General features: G+C 36.2%; 1 protein-coding gene across 1 annotated transcript; it reads left to right on the forward strand.

Moving 5' to 3' along the window:
- The first annotated feature begins 219 nt into the window (after positions 1–219).
- ABHD10 (abhydrolase domain containing 10, depalmitoylase) lies at positions 220–17821 on the forward strand. Its single transcript, XM_007423798.4, has 5 exons — positions 220–391; positions 2112–2295; positions 4006–4117; positions 5103–5240; positions 7964–17821. The coding sequence occupies exons 1-5, from the start codon at positions 223–225 to the stop codon at positions 8297–8299; spliced, it is 939 nt and encodes a 312-aa protein (XP_007423860.2). The 5' UTR covers positions 220–222; the 3' UTR covers positions 8300–17821.
- Positions 17822–17833: the final 12 nt, after the last annotated feature.

Genomic DNA, 17833 nt, shown 5'->3' on the forward strand with positions numbered 1-17833 from the left:
TAGAATTTGCGAAGAACAGACCTGTCAGAATAAATTTATAAATCTCCCACTTGGAAGATCTATATTGTATAACCATAGGGAAACCTAACTTGTCTCTCTATGTATCTCATAGAGATACGAACCATAGAGACAAAAGCGGTTTTCGTTGTTCTACAGGCAAGAGCGGTACCCACTTGGCGCATGCACATGCGTAATTGCCGCTTCCTGTCCCTCCTCCTGCGCATGCTCTCTGGCTGGCAGAGCAGCCGAAGGAAAAGGCGTGTGCCAGTTTTGCCGTCGGGCAGGAGGGATATGGCAGTAGCGGACGTTGCGAGAGTATTTTCGCGGGGGTTGCTAAAATGGGGTTCGGCTGTAGCCCATAGGACGGTCTTAGGCTACCCTCAGTTGCTGGGTAAGTGCGGAGTGGATGAGGCGAGTGGCCTGAACGGCTATCCTTGAGATCCCGCTTCGTCCCGCCGGCCGAATGGAAGAAAGGGCAGCCGTCGAAGAGACGCCTGCATTTACTCTATTTTGTAGCTAAGATAACAGGATACGATTGATGGCTGATTAAAACCTGAAGGAATTGCACCTCTCTTTTACATATACGTCATCCAATAGAAGAAAATATATGTCATTTTCCATCATGGTGGCCTCCAAAAACTTCACCAATAGCCTTTTTTCCAAACACTGAGCTTGAGTTACTAGACTTTCTTTCAGTCAAGTCTAAATTTCTTTTTAACCCGTTTCATCATATGGCCACCTCAGACATTGAAAATGTTAAAGAGTGCTATTATTTTTTCATATATATATGAATATATATATATATAAATAAAGAAGTATTTTTTGTAGACATGCTGCCCAGATACATAAATAATGCTGAATTACATTGTGCCATTATTGTAAGTCTGAGTCTATCTGCGCTGTTTTACTGTTAACAGTAAATATCAGTAATACATACATTTTGATTGATGTAAGCCTTTTTATTCACACAAGTGCTCTCAAATGTATTTAACTGCAACATTCGGAATGGCCAGTTAGCATGGCCACACTCGCTGAAGGTGATTAGATGATTGTAGTCTAACATTTCCGGAGGGCAAGGCAGAAGGATGAAGTTGGAAAGGGCTATCACAAGTCACTATCAGTATCCCTTCCCCTGTGAACCCCTACAAAGAAGGAAAAATGGTTTATGATTACACTGTAAAACTGCCACAAATCATTGTTTCTTAATTTCTCATCTGAAATTACAATTCCATCCTTTGCATTTGCAATATATCTAAAGTGTTAAAAAATGAAAACCCTGGTTTCATAAGAATAGAGTTTTTAATTCATGTCTTTGTCTCAGTCATTGAAATTAGTGAACTTTTAAGTATGTTAACTCTGAATTGTACCTGTTTTTATGTAGACTAGTAAATCAGTAACCCATGTTCGCTTATTCCAAAATATCTCTTTATTGTGCATTGGTTAGCTTTTAGTTTGTGGCAAAAGTTTATTGGACATTTTCAGATCCTCTGTTACATAGTGTTCTTTGGTGGACCCCCACACTTGATTAATTTTGTGACTTGTTGGGATGTGTGCCAAACCTGTTCTGACCTTTTTCTTTCTTTGGTGAAAGGGAGGGTGCTCGTTAAGTTGTTTTAAAGCCCCCCCAAAATAATGTATTTCAAGCATTTTTTTTTAATGAAATATGTCTTTGTGGCAGCATCACAAAAACATTTTAACTCAGGAGAGATATTCATAAACACCTATTTAGTTTGAAGCCAGGCATTAGCACATTAATTTCATCTCACAAATACGCTACTTTTTAGATTTTTGAAAGGTTGAAACAGGTGGGAATTGTAAAACCACCCAGAGTCACTGGGAGTTGGGTGGCATATAAATTTAATAAATTATTATTATTATAAACCAGAATGTTCTCCTCAAATGTTCCCAGCTACAACCATGTCATCCCAAACTGTTTGGGAATCCAAACCACGTCACAAGCTTTGTGTAGTGATTCCCTGTTTAAAGGTTGTCAATCTCAGCCTTAATATGTGAACCTAGCCAGTGTCAGTTTCTTGCTTACTTGCATAAAAAATGTATTTTAGAACTGTCTGCCCCAAAATATGAGTGGTTTGCAAATATCTTTTGTTTAGGTTGCAGACAGAAATCATCACACAGTTTGCTTAACCGGTCTGATCAACCCAAACTAGCTTATAATAAGCTGAAAGGCAAGAATCCAGGAGTTGTCTTCCTGCCAGGTATTTTTTCAAATATGAATGGTGAAAAGGCACTTGCACTAGAAGATTACTGCAAATCAGTTGGTCATGCTTTTGTAAGGTATGTTTTTTTTAAAAAAAAACTTACTACTGATTAGTTATTTGGAGCTACTTATTAATTTATATATGACTTTTAGAATTGTTTCTTGTTAAATTTATAAATCCCATTGTCTACCTATCAGGTATCTTGGTGTTATATGTAAACTAACCGTACTACAAAGAAACACAAGCATTTAAAACCACTCATTAAATTGGCAAAAATATTGCAGCCCCTCTAAAGTGGAGCTGGCAAGCTTTCAGTGTTATCTGCTGTGTGAGTTTGTTTATACCTAGCCTCTCTGGAAAGTGTGGCATATAACAGATCTCTAGCAATGATGACAGTAAAGTATAAGTAGGATCAACAAGGGCCTGGTTATCTGAGGGAGCGTCTCTCTCCCATTGTTTCTTCCCACTTGATATATTTGGACAGAGTGAGTGCACTCCAAGTCCTTTCTATTAAATGTTGCCATTTTGTGGAACCTAGGAAGCGTGCCTTCTCTGTCACCACCCCCACCCTCTGGAACAGCAGCCTCCCAGTGATACAGATGGCACCCACTCTCCTGAGGTTCTGAAAAGCCCTTAAAACCTGGCTTTGGTCCCAAGTCTGGGGTCAATATGTTTGGCGGCAGGGGAGGGCTGTCACACTGTGTTTTAATGGCTGTTTTTAATCCAGGCTATTTTGTTTTGTCTGTTTTTGTTGTTTTAACTCGGTATTAGATTTTATGAGGTACCCAAAAGAGTTTGTTGGAGTGGGCAACTATAATAACTAATGAAATGAATAATAATAAATAAATCTTGTGGATTTATTTATCAGTCTACTTTTGATATTTTTATTAGATCCTGCATTTTATACTAGCTTTAGTTTTAAAGTCCTATCAAGAGTTGTATAACATAAAGCACATCATAGTAATCCAAATGAGAGATTATAAAGGCATGGAGCGTTGTAATTGTCCCCCAAAAGATACATTTTATGATATAGAGAAGCTGCGCAAAGCATTCCTGGCCACTGATGAGATATAATCTTCTAGGAGCAGTACTGGATCCATGAGTATTCTCAGAAGTTTTAGAAATGCTACTCCAGAGCAAGTGGTATACCTCTTTTTTTGTAAAGAAAGTATCAGAATACTTATTAGAAGTATTTCAAGTGCTATCAGAATACTTGTCAGAAGTATTTCTCTCTTGACAGAACTGAACTTCCATTTGCTTATCTGCATTTAGTCCTTCACCCATATCTAGTCCTTCAGTGGTTTAGGATTTCACAGCTTCCTTAACATTAGTTAAAAGAGGGAGTGGGAGGATTAGATGTCATTTTAATATTAAAGTAACCCAGCATTTACATCCCAAATTATTTCCAGTATACACAATATAAACTATAGATGCAAGTTAGAGCCCTGACAAACCAGCCAAGAGGTCCAGCAACAGCATACAATACCACCATATGGAAATATTCAGCCGGTTAGGACTGGGACTGCATAATAACATGTCCTCCATATCACCCATATGTTCCAAAGAGATAAGATGATTGATAGTACTGAGAATGTTGCTGAAACAGACATGCACTTCAGTTAAGTATACACCAAGCATCAGAGTGGTCAAGAGTCTTTCTGCTGCAAAACTTGTATGAACACAAATTATAGCATTTTCATTTTGATAACTATTTGGTAGTCCTATTGAGTGCTGCTTGTAAAACACTGTAACTTTATTTGGACTCCTTTTTTAATTAATTTCACAGGTTTGATTACAGAGGCTGTGGAAGTTCAGAAGGCAGTATTAAAGAGTGTACTTTAGGAAAGTGGCGGAAAGATGTTCTTTCAGTACTGGATGAACTCACAGAGGGACCACAGGTTGACTGCCTTTACTTTTAAACAAAGCATAATGTTTTCTCAACTTTTACTATATTCCCTTTCTGTGGGTAATAGGAGCTGAATATATCATTGCTGCTGTTTTAAGAAGCAAGTATAAAGACTGTTCAGCCATCCATGTTTGAAAGAAAAAAGGTGGTTCAGAACATGCCTAGGCTCACCCATAGCAATTCTCAGCATTCCTTTAAATCAGACGATGCCTCTATATAAGCCTAGGAAGAGATACTCATTCTTTAAGGAGTTGCTGACAATGCAACATGGGCACTTCCATATAATCCAGATAATTTTGTCTCTCTTGAATCTGGATCACTGTGTAATCCTAGCAAATATAGTCTTGATTTGTAAAATACTTTTACAAAATTAGCTTTTGATTGATAATGTTTATTGTGTTAGTATTGCCACTTACGATGCATTTCTACAAAATTGTCTTTTAAATTAAACTGCTTTGAGAACACAGAAGGGTTGGGAACTATACTAAATAATAAGCATCTCAGGAATACAAGTTCAGGTTTAACTATTGTACCATCATCTAGTGCCAGATGAACCAAGCATAGATGAATGAATTTCACAGTACTACAGTTTTGCTCAAGCGAAGAACAAATCAGAGAGTCTTGAGCTAATTTTAATTTTTTCATTACATTTCTCCTATGTGGTCACTAGGAGTTGAAAATGACTTGATGGCACGTAATCAAAATCTTGTTAACTAAACATAGTTCATATTTTCAAAATAAGCTAGGTTATTGAGCTGTAGTTTAAAATTATATGTTGCTGTGATAAGACATATATCTTATTAAAAATAAGGTCTGAGTAAAATATTGCGCATAAATACGATTCCGTGTTCAATGACATATTTAATAGGCAGTCCTATCATATATCTGATTAATTTGCTTTATTATTATACTGATGCATATAGTATGTCTGTGAGCTATTTCTGTAACAAAAGAGCTATTAATGTTTTTATATTAAGATTTTAGTTGGTTCCAGTTTGGGTGGATGGTTGATGCTTCATGCTGCAATTGCCCGTCCAGAAAAAATAGCTGCACTAGTTGGAATAGCTGTAGCCGCAGACCATATTGTATCAACTTTTCAACAACTTCCTGTAGAGGTAAGAACCAATATCAGATTTGGTATTCAAATGCAACACCCTCATGTCTCTTGAATGTACAATTCTAGTTATGGAGCTGGAGTAGATAGTGTATGTCAGCTGGAGAAATGAATACTACTTGAGGATTAGGAACAGTAATTGTTTTTTATTATATAAGATATATGTGGTAATGTTTTCAAAAAGTCCCTTTTAAAATACTTACTTGATTTAAGTAATTCATGATTATCATCACAAACTAAGTTGAGAATAACTAGGCTAAGAACTGTTGCTTCACCCTGCTTCAAATTCTACAAAATTTCATTTCATTTCAACTTATCTAAATTATTTTTTAATAAAATCATTCTTTGCTTTCCTGTTATATGTGATTCAGGTGAGGAACTAGAAGGATTGAATTGGTGTGAGGTCAATGAAGAATCTAGGCCAATAAATAAAATGTAAAACGTGATGATTAAAGTTTGTTTAAGATAGCCTTTTCCTCTTTGGGAAATGTTGAGTGGAAAGAAGTACTGCTTGGCTACTGTGACTGGTTAGTGGAACTTTTTGGTGATAAAGCTCTCAGATTCAATGTAATCTTGCTCTTCATGGGCAGAATTTGATATAGTTCCTGGAGCAAAACCCTGCAATATTATCTGATTTTCTTTTTTCAACAAGTGGACTCTAATGAAATGGAGAGGGTTCTCTCTTATTTGAGTTCCACCACTTGTGGGCTCTATCCATGCCCCTTTTGGCTCCTTTGACAAACCGGAGCAAAAGTTGGTTCCAGGGAACAGAACACTTCATTGGAAGAAGGGATGTTTCTATGAGCCTAAAAAGAACAGTGGTGCCTCTCCTCCTGAAGAAGCCATCCCTAGATCTGACATTTTGGACAGCTATCACCCAGTCTCCAACCTTCTCTTTCTTGGGAAAGTTTTTGAGAAAGTGGTGTGTGTCAGCTACAGAGTGCTGTCAAGGAAGTTGATAATCTAAACTCATATCAGTTTGGATTTCAACCCAATCATATGACAGAAAAGGCATGAGTCACTCTGGTAGATGACCTTATCAGGGCCTGGATGTGGGGAAAGTCCCTCTTCTAGTCCTTTTAGCCCTCTGAGTAGAGCTAAATCTATAGGGCTGATCTTAGGGTCCTTCTGGACCAGTTAGAAGGGTTAGGAAATGGAGGCACTGTGCTTTAGTGGTTTTGCTCTACTTGAATGGGTCAGTACCAGTCAGTGAGGGAGGTCAGTTGGTGGGCCTTCAACTTGTTGCATTTCACAGGGTTCAATTATCTTACTCCTACTGTTTTAACATCTGTACGAAACCTCTCAGAGAAGTCAGTTTGGGGTGAGATACCACCAGTGATACTTAGCTACACATCTCCATCCCAGGCCAGGTCAGAGTTGCCATAAAGGTCTTGTACTGGTCTCTGGAGATTGTGAGGATCTGGATGGGACAAAACAGACTGAAATTGAACCCAAGCAAAACTAAGTTGCTCTTTGGGCAGAAGGCATCTCTAGCATTTCTGGTGATAACTACTGAACTCTCCTTAAAACAGCAGGTCCATGACTTGGAGATCATCCTAGAGTCAGAGCTTTTGTTTGATAGGCAAACAAATAGAGATGGAGCTAGGAGCTTGTAGGGGGGTTTTTGGTGCACAGTTGCAGGTGGAGCAGGAGGCCTTTTCCACAGGAATTCAGTACTTTTATCAGCACCCATTTGGATTACTGCAGTGCATTCTCTGAGGGGCTGCCTCTGAAAACCATTTGGAAATTGCAATTGATGCAAAATGTGGCAGCCCATATATTAGAAAAGTAAAGTTACCATAGTCGTACCTGTTTATGGTTGCTGTATTGGTTACCAGTTCCATTTCCGTGTGCAATTCAAACTACTTTTTTTTTTTAACTTATACATCCCTATATGACTTGGCACTGACCTAGTTAAAGAACCACCTCCCCTGCTAAGAGGTGGCCACTCAGGTCATTAGAATGGACTTCCTGCCAACAAGTTTTAAAGCAGGTCCATTTAAGGCGGGTGAAGAAGGCTGGGGCTTGCAGGCAATTTTTTCTGTTTCAGCTCCCATATTGTGGATCACCCCTTCTCTCCAAATTAGATTAGCACCCTCATTGTTGGCCTTTCAAAAGCTGTTAAAATCAGCTGTTCTGGAGGGGCCTTTGGGGAACAAATGGTCACTGGTATAGTTACTGCTTTTATGGTTTACATGTGTTTTTATTGGCTTTTATATTTTTATTGTGTTTTTCTTGCTGTAAGCATCCAGGAGTAAATAAGCAAACAAATATATAAATAAATTAGTCATTTGGTTGCTGGGAGATGATATTCATCCTGGTTTATGTATCATCTAATAGCCTAGAGTTGATATACAGTAGTATTTTATGCCAGCCAGAACCCTCCTCTGGAAAGAGAAATTGATCAGTTATTCATGCCTAAGAAATATTCGGACTAAAGGATTTTCATGTATTGTACATGGGTGTGTTTTGACTATTGTTTGGAACTACAGTAGGTAGTTTAGATAATGTATTTTGTAAAAGGCTTGTAGATAGATTTTTTCTCCAAATGTGAGAATTTTGAGAACATTTAGTGTGTTTGTAAAATGATCGCTAGGGAGGCTAGCCTCTGAATCTGAAAACACTGATTTACAAAATGCCACCAGCCATCCCCTCTGGAGTGCTATTCCTGCACTTTTGCCTTTTTTTCCAGTACATCAACCTGACATATGTTTAACATCTTAGGCAAAAAAAGAAATAGAAGAAAAAGGTGAATGGAAACTCCCAACCAAACACAATGAAGAAGGATTTTTCTCTGTGCCATATGAACTCATTCAGGAAGCAGAAAATCACTGTGTGTTGAGCAGTCCACTACCCATTAAGTGTCCTGTAAGACTTATTCATGGCCTAAAGGATGAAGATATCCCATGGCAGATTTCTATGAAAGTTGCAGAGAATATTGTCAGTGGAGATGTGGATGTTATTCTCCGCAAATCTGGCCAACATCGGCTGAAAGAGAAAGATGATATCAAAGTTATTGTGTACACTGTGGAAGACTTAATTGAGCAGCTAAGTACTTAACATGAATTGTGTTCTATGTAAGTTTACATATGGTTCAAGAAGAGAAAAAGAAAATCATTTCAAAAGGGTGACTGGTCAACTAGAACAAGCCTGAGCTTTAAAATTATTTCTTACATATTTTTTAATTTATTTTTTCTGTAAATACAGTTCTTTAATGCTGCATTTGCACAACTAATAAAATGTGAAGAAAATGCTACTGTTAAACCCATTTTACTACACACAGATCATTAACTTTATGCAATACGCATTTCTAATATTTTGCACCCTGGTATATTAATGCCAATAAATAATAGTGCTTTTTATCTTTGGGTGCAGTATGACTTTTTTATCCTTTTTATACCTTAAATAAATATGAACTATAATGTTCTTCCAACTGATTTGTGAAACGTAAGTTGTCTGTATATATTAGAATACAGCTAAATATTGTAATATTTAGCTAATATTGTAGCTAAAATGCTCATGCATTACTTCTTGTGTATATGTATACAATTGGATATTTTTTAGCATTGGGGAGTATTGAAAACTAGAGGGAGATATACTTTCTATAGAATTAATTTAAATAATTTATTAATTTTTATTCCTATGTTCCTACTTTCTACCTGTACTCAAGATAGCCTGAATAGTATTGGTTCTATTCAGGAAATATAAATTTCTGAAACAATTTGGTTACACATATTTGCACCTAAGAAGTAACTTTCAATAATATAATTTCCTTTCAAAACATTACACCCAAAGCAGAATTACTTCTACAGAATTCAATGAAGATTTCTTCTAAATATATTGCCTGCATAGTATTGGACATGTTGCACTAAATCAGTTGCAAAAACATGAAATTTCATGTCATGAAAAACATGAAATTTACCTCATTAAAAATGACCAGAAGCAGAAAAGGTCACATAGATGTGTGTACCCTTATTAGTATTTGCAGTTTCAGAGATTTTTTTTATTATTATTACTTAGGATTGCAGAAGATTTTAAGCTTTATCCTCCTGTATGCTGTGGTCCCAATTTGGAATGGAATACCCTTACTTGAGGTGGGACTGACCTGACCATTGCCAACAGTGCATTTCATATCATAGAAGTTGAATTCTGAGTCGTACAGAGAGTAAAACTGATTTATAAGTATCCCTTACTTGTAAATGGTCAAACTCTGTTTTGGGCTGTTTCTACTAGTAGTTTTAAAGTTTGTAGTATGGATTTCTAGGTATTTCATACATTGAGCTACCATACTATTATTTGTCAGTGGTAAGGATCCTTGGGCTTTCCAATAAACAGTCATTCTATGGGAATAAAATTAATTTGTATAGAAACTTTTTGACCTACTTAATGTTTTAATCTTACGTGATCATTCCTAGAAAACATTGTTCAGCATGATACAATGCTATTCAAGGTTTGTATTTCTTATAAAAGTTATGTATACATAGATTGTTTTTCTTTTTCTTTAATGTAAATTTATTAAAGATTTTACAAAGAACATAAAAGCTAACACAAACTAATAAAGAGTAAAAAGAGCAAAGAAAGAAAAAAGAAGAAAGAAGTAAGAAAAAGTATAAAAAGAGAGAGCAAAAAGAAAAAGAAGCTTCCAATTTCTTTTGCAGCAAGTACAAGTACAAAATTAACTCTTACTCTATGATTACAAAAAAGGCTCACTTTTTTCTGTTATCCATTTTTTTCTAATCATCAAAACCACAAATCATAAGTGGATTTTTTTCCCGTTTCATGCAAAAAGTCTATAAGCATTTCCAGTTAGCCATGAATGTAGATATTGTTTTTTCTCTAATCAAGGAAGTTAATCTGAGTGAGATGGGTGGGGACTAAATTTGAAATACAAATAAATTAGCCATCTCTACAAGTTCCATCATCTTCACTAGCCATTCCTCCATTGTGGGTAGTGTCGAACCTTTCCACTTTTGAGCAAATAATAGTTTCACTGCAGTTGTCATATATAAAAACAAAGTGCCATGACTTTTTTCTAATTGTCTGTCCATTAGTTCCAAAAGAAAAGTCTCTGGTTTCAGTTGTACTTTAACCTCCTTAATTAACGTATGTATTTGTATCCAAAATTTTTTGGCTTTTTTACATGTCCACCAAACTATTATTTGCTCAAAAGTGGAAAGGTTCGACACTACCAAACATGATAAATAATAAAATGTCCTTTCATGTTCACATTTCCAGCAAAGATTTGAAGTACGTTTACACATTCTAGACAGTTTCTATGGTGACAAATACCAATGATACATCATTTTATAAAAATTGTCCTTAAGGCTAGAACATAATGTAAACTTCACTCCTTTCAACCACATATTTTCCCATTAATCCATTTGTATATTATAGCCAAAATTTATAGCCCTTTTTATCATACATTATTTCACATGTTCTTCTTCTGTCTCATATTTCAGCAAAAGTTTATACATTTTAGCAATAACATGGTCATCATTAGTACATAATTCTATTCAAACTCAGTTTTACTTTGTTCAAAACCATAAAATCTTTTATCCGCTTTAAACCTTTCTGATAATTGTATGTAAGAAAACCATTGACAAGAATATCCTTCTGTTATCAAAACTTCTCTTGATTTCATTTTACAATCCCCTTAAGAAAATTCTAGTAGGTAGAATTACCTACTTCATGGTAGGTTAACCATTTATGTTTACTTATAATTTCTCGTCTATAAAATTATTCTTGCGCTGAAAGCCACAAAGGTGTTTTTGGGCAAAACCTAAATTTATATTTATTCCATACACTAAGAGTAGCCTGTCTGATATAATTATTTTTAAAATCTATACTCACCTTAGCTGTATCATACCATAGATATCCACAACATCCAAATCTCAAATCATGACCTTCCCAATCCAATAACCTGTTTCTTAATAACACACATTCTTTCATCCAAACTAAACGGCAAGCAGCAAAATATAGTTTCAAATCTGGTCAGTCCAATCCTCCTCTTTCCTTTGCATCTTGTAGTACCTTATATTTAGCTCATGTTTTTTTCCCTTGCCATACAAATTTATATATATCCCTTTGCCATTATTTAAATGGTACATCAATTGTCAAGACAGGTATTGTCTAGGATTGTTTTTCCTTAGGTGAACTGAAAACAGATTTAGTACAATACCATTAAAAGTCAGCCCTAACAACAGCAAGTTTGTAATATGCAGTATGTTGCAAGGCAAATATTGAATCCATTTCTGCTGCAGAAATGAGGTGTTACTGGATAATGGAATTAAAGATTCAAGTGTTCAGTGGCTAACTGCATGGCAGTCTGTAGATACCCTCTTGCTAACTATTGCAAGTAGAATTGCCTAAGCACAGACTTTTTAAACATTCTGACCAACCTATGAAATGCAAATGAGTGTGTGTGTGTGTGTAATTTGCATAACATATTGTAAAATGTTCTAAATCACAATTTTTTTTTCAATTTTAGTCTGTATTGTGTCATTGCTTAGCCATATTTGATGTCAAGTGATGAATTTCCCCCAAATAAGTGCAATTTTCACTGAACCTGGTAGCATTTAGAGTCCAACGAAGTGCCTTACACATATTCAATGTTTAATAATTTGTACTCAAGGGAAAGGCTGCCTTTAGCTGTGAATTTGGGAATGTGATTTAGCACATGTTTAAATGATTGCATAATAAAATAGGCACAACTTTTGTGTGGTATCTGCAGTTTTCTAGATCACAGTATGCCATGAAGGCACTACTGTGAAAGCAGTGGGCCTAAGTTCATCATAATGAGTTTTGTTATACATTATTTATTATAACAACCCTGTTATCATTTTCTGAGTATAATTAGCAGTGTCTTTTTAATGTGAATATGATGTCATGGGTAAAATCTACCTATTCTAAACATATATTCCTAAAGTTTTACTGTTCCAGGATATACAACCATCCTTTGCCAATCCATTATTATGGACTTTGTGAGGCAAGATTTGTTAGTTTAAATGTGCATAGTATAAAGTTAATATATCTAGCATGTTGGATCTTCAAACCAAGTGTATTTTAATTGCCACCATCTACATGTTCCTATCTGTTTTTATCTTATTTTTGTCAGAAACATACAGTACATATACAGGACAGTGATACATAAGCTGTTGTCTGAAATGTACAAAATACTGTACTTAAAGAAATGTCTTATCCAAAGTCAGTACAGAGTAGAATTTTTAAAAAGTTTAAAAGCAACCCATTACATACATTTTGAAAGGAGTAAAACTATGCATAAATTATGAACTGTAATGACAGGGTATTATCATTTTCCTCCCCACTGTAATATTTGCACGCTGTTTAGTATATTTCGTAATAAAGAGATACAGTACTGATCTAAAGAGTACTTTTATATGTTCCAATGTAATACCAGTGTAGAACCTTAAGGTTCATCTAAAATGTACACTTGGAGTTTGTTTTCTTAATGCCATAGGATTTTCAGTTTCTGGATCTTTTCTCTCTAGGCCAAACAGCGTGTTAATCTTTTTAAGCAATTTTTCTGGCTTAACTGAATTAAAAAATGTCATTTTCCTAGATACAACATTTAAAAAGGAAAGGGTGTACAACACAGAGTATAAGTAGTACTGATCACTGGAGTTTGTTATTTCAATTTATACAAAAAAGAGAGAGAGAGGGAGAGAGAGAGAGAACCTAAGAACAATTAAAAGAACTACATAACAAACACATAATTGGCATCTGAGATAAATCCACAAACAACCATCAACATACCAACTCATGGACTCTGCCATATGTTCTGAACCCCATGCCTGATAATATAATGAAGTCTTCAAGGCCTTATGAAAGGCCAATAGGTTCGGGGCTAATCTAATCTCCAAGGGGATGATGTTCCAAAGAGTGGTCACCATAACAGAAAAACCTCTGTTCCTGGGTCCTGCCAGATGGCACTTTTTCATAGACAGGATCCATAGCATGCCTATCCTGCCGGATCTGATGAGACAAATAGACACAAATGGGGATAGGCAGTCCCTCAAAATATGGCTCTGTGCCATGAAGGGCTTTATAGATAAACTACCAGCACTTTGGATTGAACTGGCAACAACACAGCTCGCAGATCAGAGGTGTAATAAAAGTTGATCAAGGAGCACTCACAACTGCCCATGCTATTGCATTTTGAACCAGCTGCAACTTTCAGATGCCCTTCAAGGGCAACCCTATTAAAGGAGTTGAGGTAAACTTTCAATTTAATCACACAAATTAGTGGACTACTTACAGCAGATCTAGATTTTGGAAGTGATTTAAGCTGCAGTATGAAGTGGCTGTAAATTTGTCAACGACTTAGTATTTAACAATGCTGCTAAAAATGTAGATTATAATCAGTCCCTATTTTTCAGCTGGTATGTTGAGTAATTGTAAGATTATTATTTATAAAGCTGCAAAGTTTTCCTTTTCAATAGGACAACAGTTACTAAACTAAACTTACCAAAGAATGGATAGAGAACAGAAAAACAAAATTTGAGCATGAATTCATATATTTACATGAATGTCTAATCATCAGATGAAGTAGCCAGCAAGGAAATGTCATGTTATAAAGGACAGGCCAGAGACAATTAATCCAAGCTGAATAGTGGTAATCCGTCACATCAAGCAGTTAAATAAAATAATTGATAAAAAAGTTTCTAGATTCATTCAGTAGCAGTAGTTGACATTCAATGTTTTATTAATTACAGATAGCATCTTAATTTATTTAGTGAGTAAATTATTGTGTAACTGGTAAAAAGTAGCTTAGTAATATTTGCTGTTTATATGTTTCATGTTTAACCTGGCTTTGTTCCAGGAACTGAAGATGGCATCCACACTATAGTAATTCCCCTCTAATTTTACCCTCCTACTAAACCACTGAGGTACATTAAGTTGACCAAGATTTTGGGATTGTATCTATGGTGCTTAACACTTGAGTGTTGCAAATCCTCCCTCAGCCCCACAACACACAAACTCATGTGTTCAGCATAAGGGTATGCAGAAAATAATTCTATATACAGTTGTACAGTTTAGGCATCCCTGCTGAAATTGTATGTTTCAATTAATCCTTACCATGTAGCATTGACATAAGCTCTACATAATATAAATTTAAGAACATCTTTCTTTAAAGATGTTTGAATGTAAGCTTACTATTTATGTGCAACTGTTTACAGATTTAAAATAAGAAAATTGTGAATATGGCAGGTGCAAAGTTTTGGACAAGCTTTCAGTCAGTACTTTGAAACAGCTCCTTTGGCAGAAACAACAGCTTCCATACACTTCTGGAAAATAGTTAAGGTTTCCATTTTATACTTGGGAGAATTATTTTACTCAGAAATACTCTTAAGTCTCCATACATGCACTGTATGGGTTGTTAGGTCAGTCCTAGCAGAGATTTTTCTTGGTTTGCCAGCTAATGCCCCACAGTCAGTGAAGAAATTCAAGCTAAAAAGAGGTGGGATATTTCAGCGAGACAATTAATGCTCCAAAACTTAATTGACCATGAAGTACTTACAGGAGAAAAAGGGTTTGGAATGGCCTTCAGTCTCCAAACTTGAATATTATAGAGATAAAAATAAAACTCTTCTACTTTATAGCAAAGGCCTAATAGCTTGTTCTCCAGAAATCAATCAAACATAAGCAGGAAATGAGGGCAATATATGTGAAACAACTAGTGTTATATAGACCTAATTATTTCAGTATTTTGACCTTGGCTCAGTCTTGTTGTTAAGCAGTAAGTTCAAGCAGCAGAATCTAGAGCAAGGGATTTCTCCCTTTGTTATACAGACAGACAGACATACACACACACACACACACACACACACACAAATGCAAAAATGCCTGAAGGCCAAGAATGTTCCTTTCAGCTGAATGATCCAAAAGGTTGGTCTTTGCAATCTTGTTGCATGCATAATTACAATTGAATAAATGGCTGTAATTATTTTTGTACATCTGAACACTCAGATGTATGAAGGTGACTAGGGACATTTATTTGCTTGTTTAACTAATCTCATACCTCTCTAATTATAAACTGTGGGTGGCTCACACTAAAAAAATGTGGAAGTATCCCAATTATAAAACACAGCATTCTAGGATAAACACACACACACACACACTTTAAATCACAGCACCAGGATAAATACATAGCAGCTATCATATTTAAGAATCTACCCAGTGAAATCCTGGTGGGAGAGGTTAGTCTTAACCGCTTTCCTAAATTAGGACAGAGAATAGGCCATCCTGAGTTCAAAGGGTAGAATGTTCGGTATGGCCAGGTCAGCTACTGGGGAGATCTGCTTCTGAGCCCCATCTCTTCCACACCTCAGGGTAACAAGTACTGAAGTATCCCTTCCCAGGTCAGACATATAGGATGAACTGTCTCTATCCAGAATACACAATCCCAAAGATAACAAGAATGCAAACTATAACAGGTTTTATGCTTATCAGCAATACTTTGAATTGTACTTAAAACTTATTGGGCAGATATGCAGCACCTGCAATATAGGGCATGTTCTGGTTAATGATTCTTACTCATCAGCAAGTAGCTGCGTTTAGAATCAGTTGAAGTTTCTGAAGTCTTCAAAGTCAGCCCCAAGTGGAGCACATTATTGTTCCCTCCTTGGCAGCTGAAATGGAATGGAATGTGAGAGTGACCTTGTAAGATCAGGGAAGGGGGTGGGTGGATGGGAGGAGATACTGCCTAGGGAATGATCACATAAAAGGAGGAGGAGCCCGCAACTGAATAATGGGCAGAGCAAGAAACTTAGAATGGATATGCCCTAACTAATCAGGTGGTAAAAAGGAATGGTGGGAGATTTGTACTTTCAGACTTGCAAGATTCTGTTAACATAGCCTTACAATAAAGTAGAATTAGTTCATCTTGTCGAGTTCCCTGTCTGATCTACTTGGAAGGCTGACATGAAAGAAGCCAGGAGGGACAAGGACCCAGCCTATAAGGAGCTGAGCTCATACTACCAGGATCACTGTCAACTTCTCAAATTTCAAAGGTTCAAAAGAATCCCAGATGCAAGATGTTGGCTCAGATTTCTCATTAGTGTCTGTCTGTGATGTGTCCAGCTATAAGTGAATATGAATAAATTTATTCACCAAACCTCTTGCAAGCATGTTATAGCACCCTGCATAAACTTCCTTCTCATCATTCCCCAAAATGACTGGGTCACCTTAAATAGTGCCACAAGGCAACATTACATGGACTCAATAAGAACAGCGACGTACTGAGCTTCACCATCCTTATCACCACAGTGTAGGTTCAGATCTGGGTTTATACATGTGGTCAGTTCAGTCATTGGTAAATAGATATCTCTTATGTTGATTTATCTGCCAGAACTCCCCTGTGAGATATCCTGAATCTGTGGCCAGAGAGAGGCCACTTGGGTAATCTTGCTAGCACCCTTACCTATTCTGTGTACCAGAGATCAACCAGGTCTACTGTACATACAACTGCCCATCAGATCATTAGGAAATTCCTCAAGCACCACTGGAAACCAGTTGGATCCATAACATGCCCATGGCAGACCATCTTAATCAATTCCTCCCTTTGTGAAGTTCAGAAACTTCAGTGAGCCTCAGAGCCATCAGAAAGAAATCAGACAATGTCAAATTACTAACATAAATGTCCTCCACTTTCGGATCTCAAACCAACTGTTCTGAGATTGGTTCTTTTAACAGTCCAGCAACTTCAATTTAAATAAAGATTCACATGGCTTCATCTTCAGGTTGGAATGGCAAAATGTTGTCATCCTTTGCTTCTTTTTCCCTCTATGAGCTGTTGAAAACAATATTTTATTTTCATTAGAAGCAAAAATGGTAATTGAATTCTTTTCTATTATGTTTACAAATTTGGAGTGATAATGTGCCTTAAAAACATAAGAAACAATCCTTTTCTCTCTGTTCAATCTTGCGTTGACTGTAATGTTTGAAGAAGTTGTTTCAGACCCAGAGAATGTAGCTTTTGTTGAAGAAATAATTATTCCTTCTCAGGATCTAGTTGCTTTGGCTGACCATCTATCAGAGAATCAGTTGGAGATGTTAAGTGAGTGATCTTGACTCCAGAGACACCTTCTGAAATTTACTAAGGTTGAACTTTTATCAACAGACAACTGTCACATTATACTTTAAAAGTGAAAGTGTTAGAAAATAGTATGCTTTGCAGAAAAAGTGAGGGGAAAACCCCTTAGATTTATAATATTAGAATCACATGAAAGAATTCAAGCCTCAAACACAACAGAAATAATTTAAAAGACAATAGCTGACAGCCTGCTAAGATGAATTGAGTCATACAAAGCCTAGTATGTCATAAACGTGTCTGTGTCTTAAACTTTCCTTATGTGGAATATGGGCAGTCCCTTGTTGTCATGGAAAAGGGTTTAAACTGGAGATTTTCTGTATGCAGCTGTCCAAGTTCAATCAAGACTTAAAACTTAAATCCTGTTGTGACAGAATTCTTTTGGACATTTGAACATGACATTTTGCATTTATCTAGGTAAGCACTACTCTGGAATATGCTCAGGGAAAAAATGATGGTCTTTTTGAACTGTCTTCAAGGGTTGT

The sequence above is a fragment of the Python bivittatus genome, unplaced genomic scaffold (assembly GCF_059951505.1).
Source record: "Python bivittatus isolate LINGU-HERP-01145 unplaced genomic scaffold, Pbiv_v1 ctg000350_np1212, whole genome shotgun sequence".
In the NCBI taxonomy this organism is placed as follows: Eukaryota; Metazoa; Chordata; class Lepidosauria; order Squamata; family Pythonidae; genus Python; species Python bivittatus.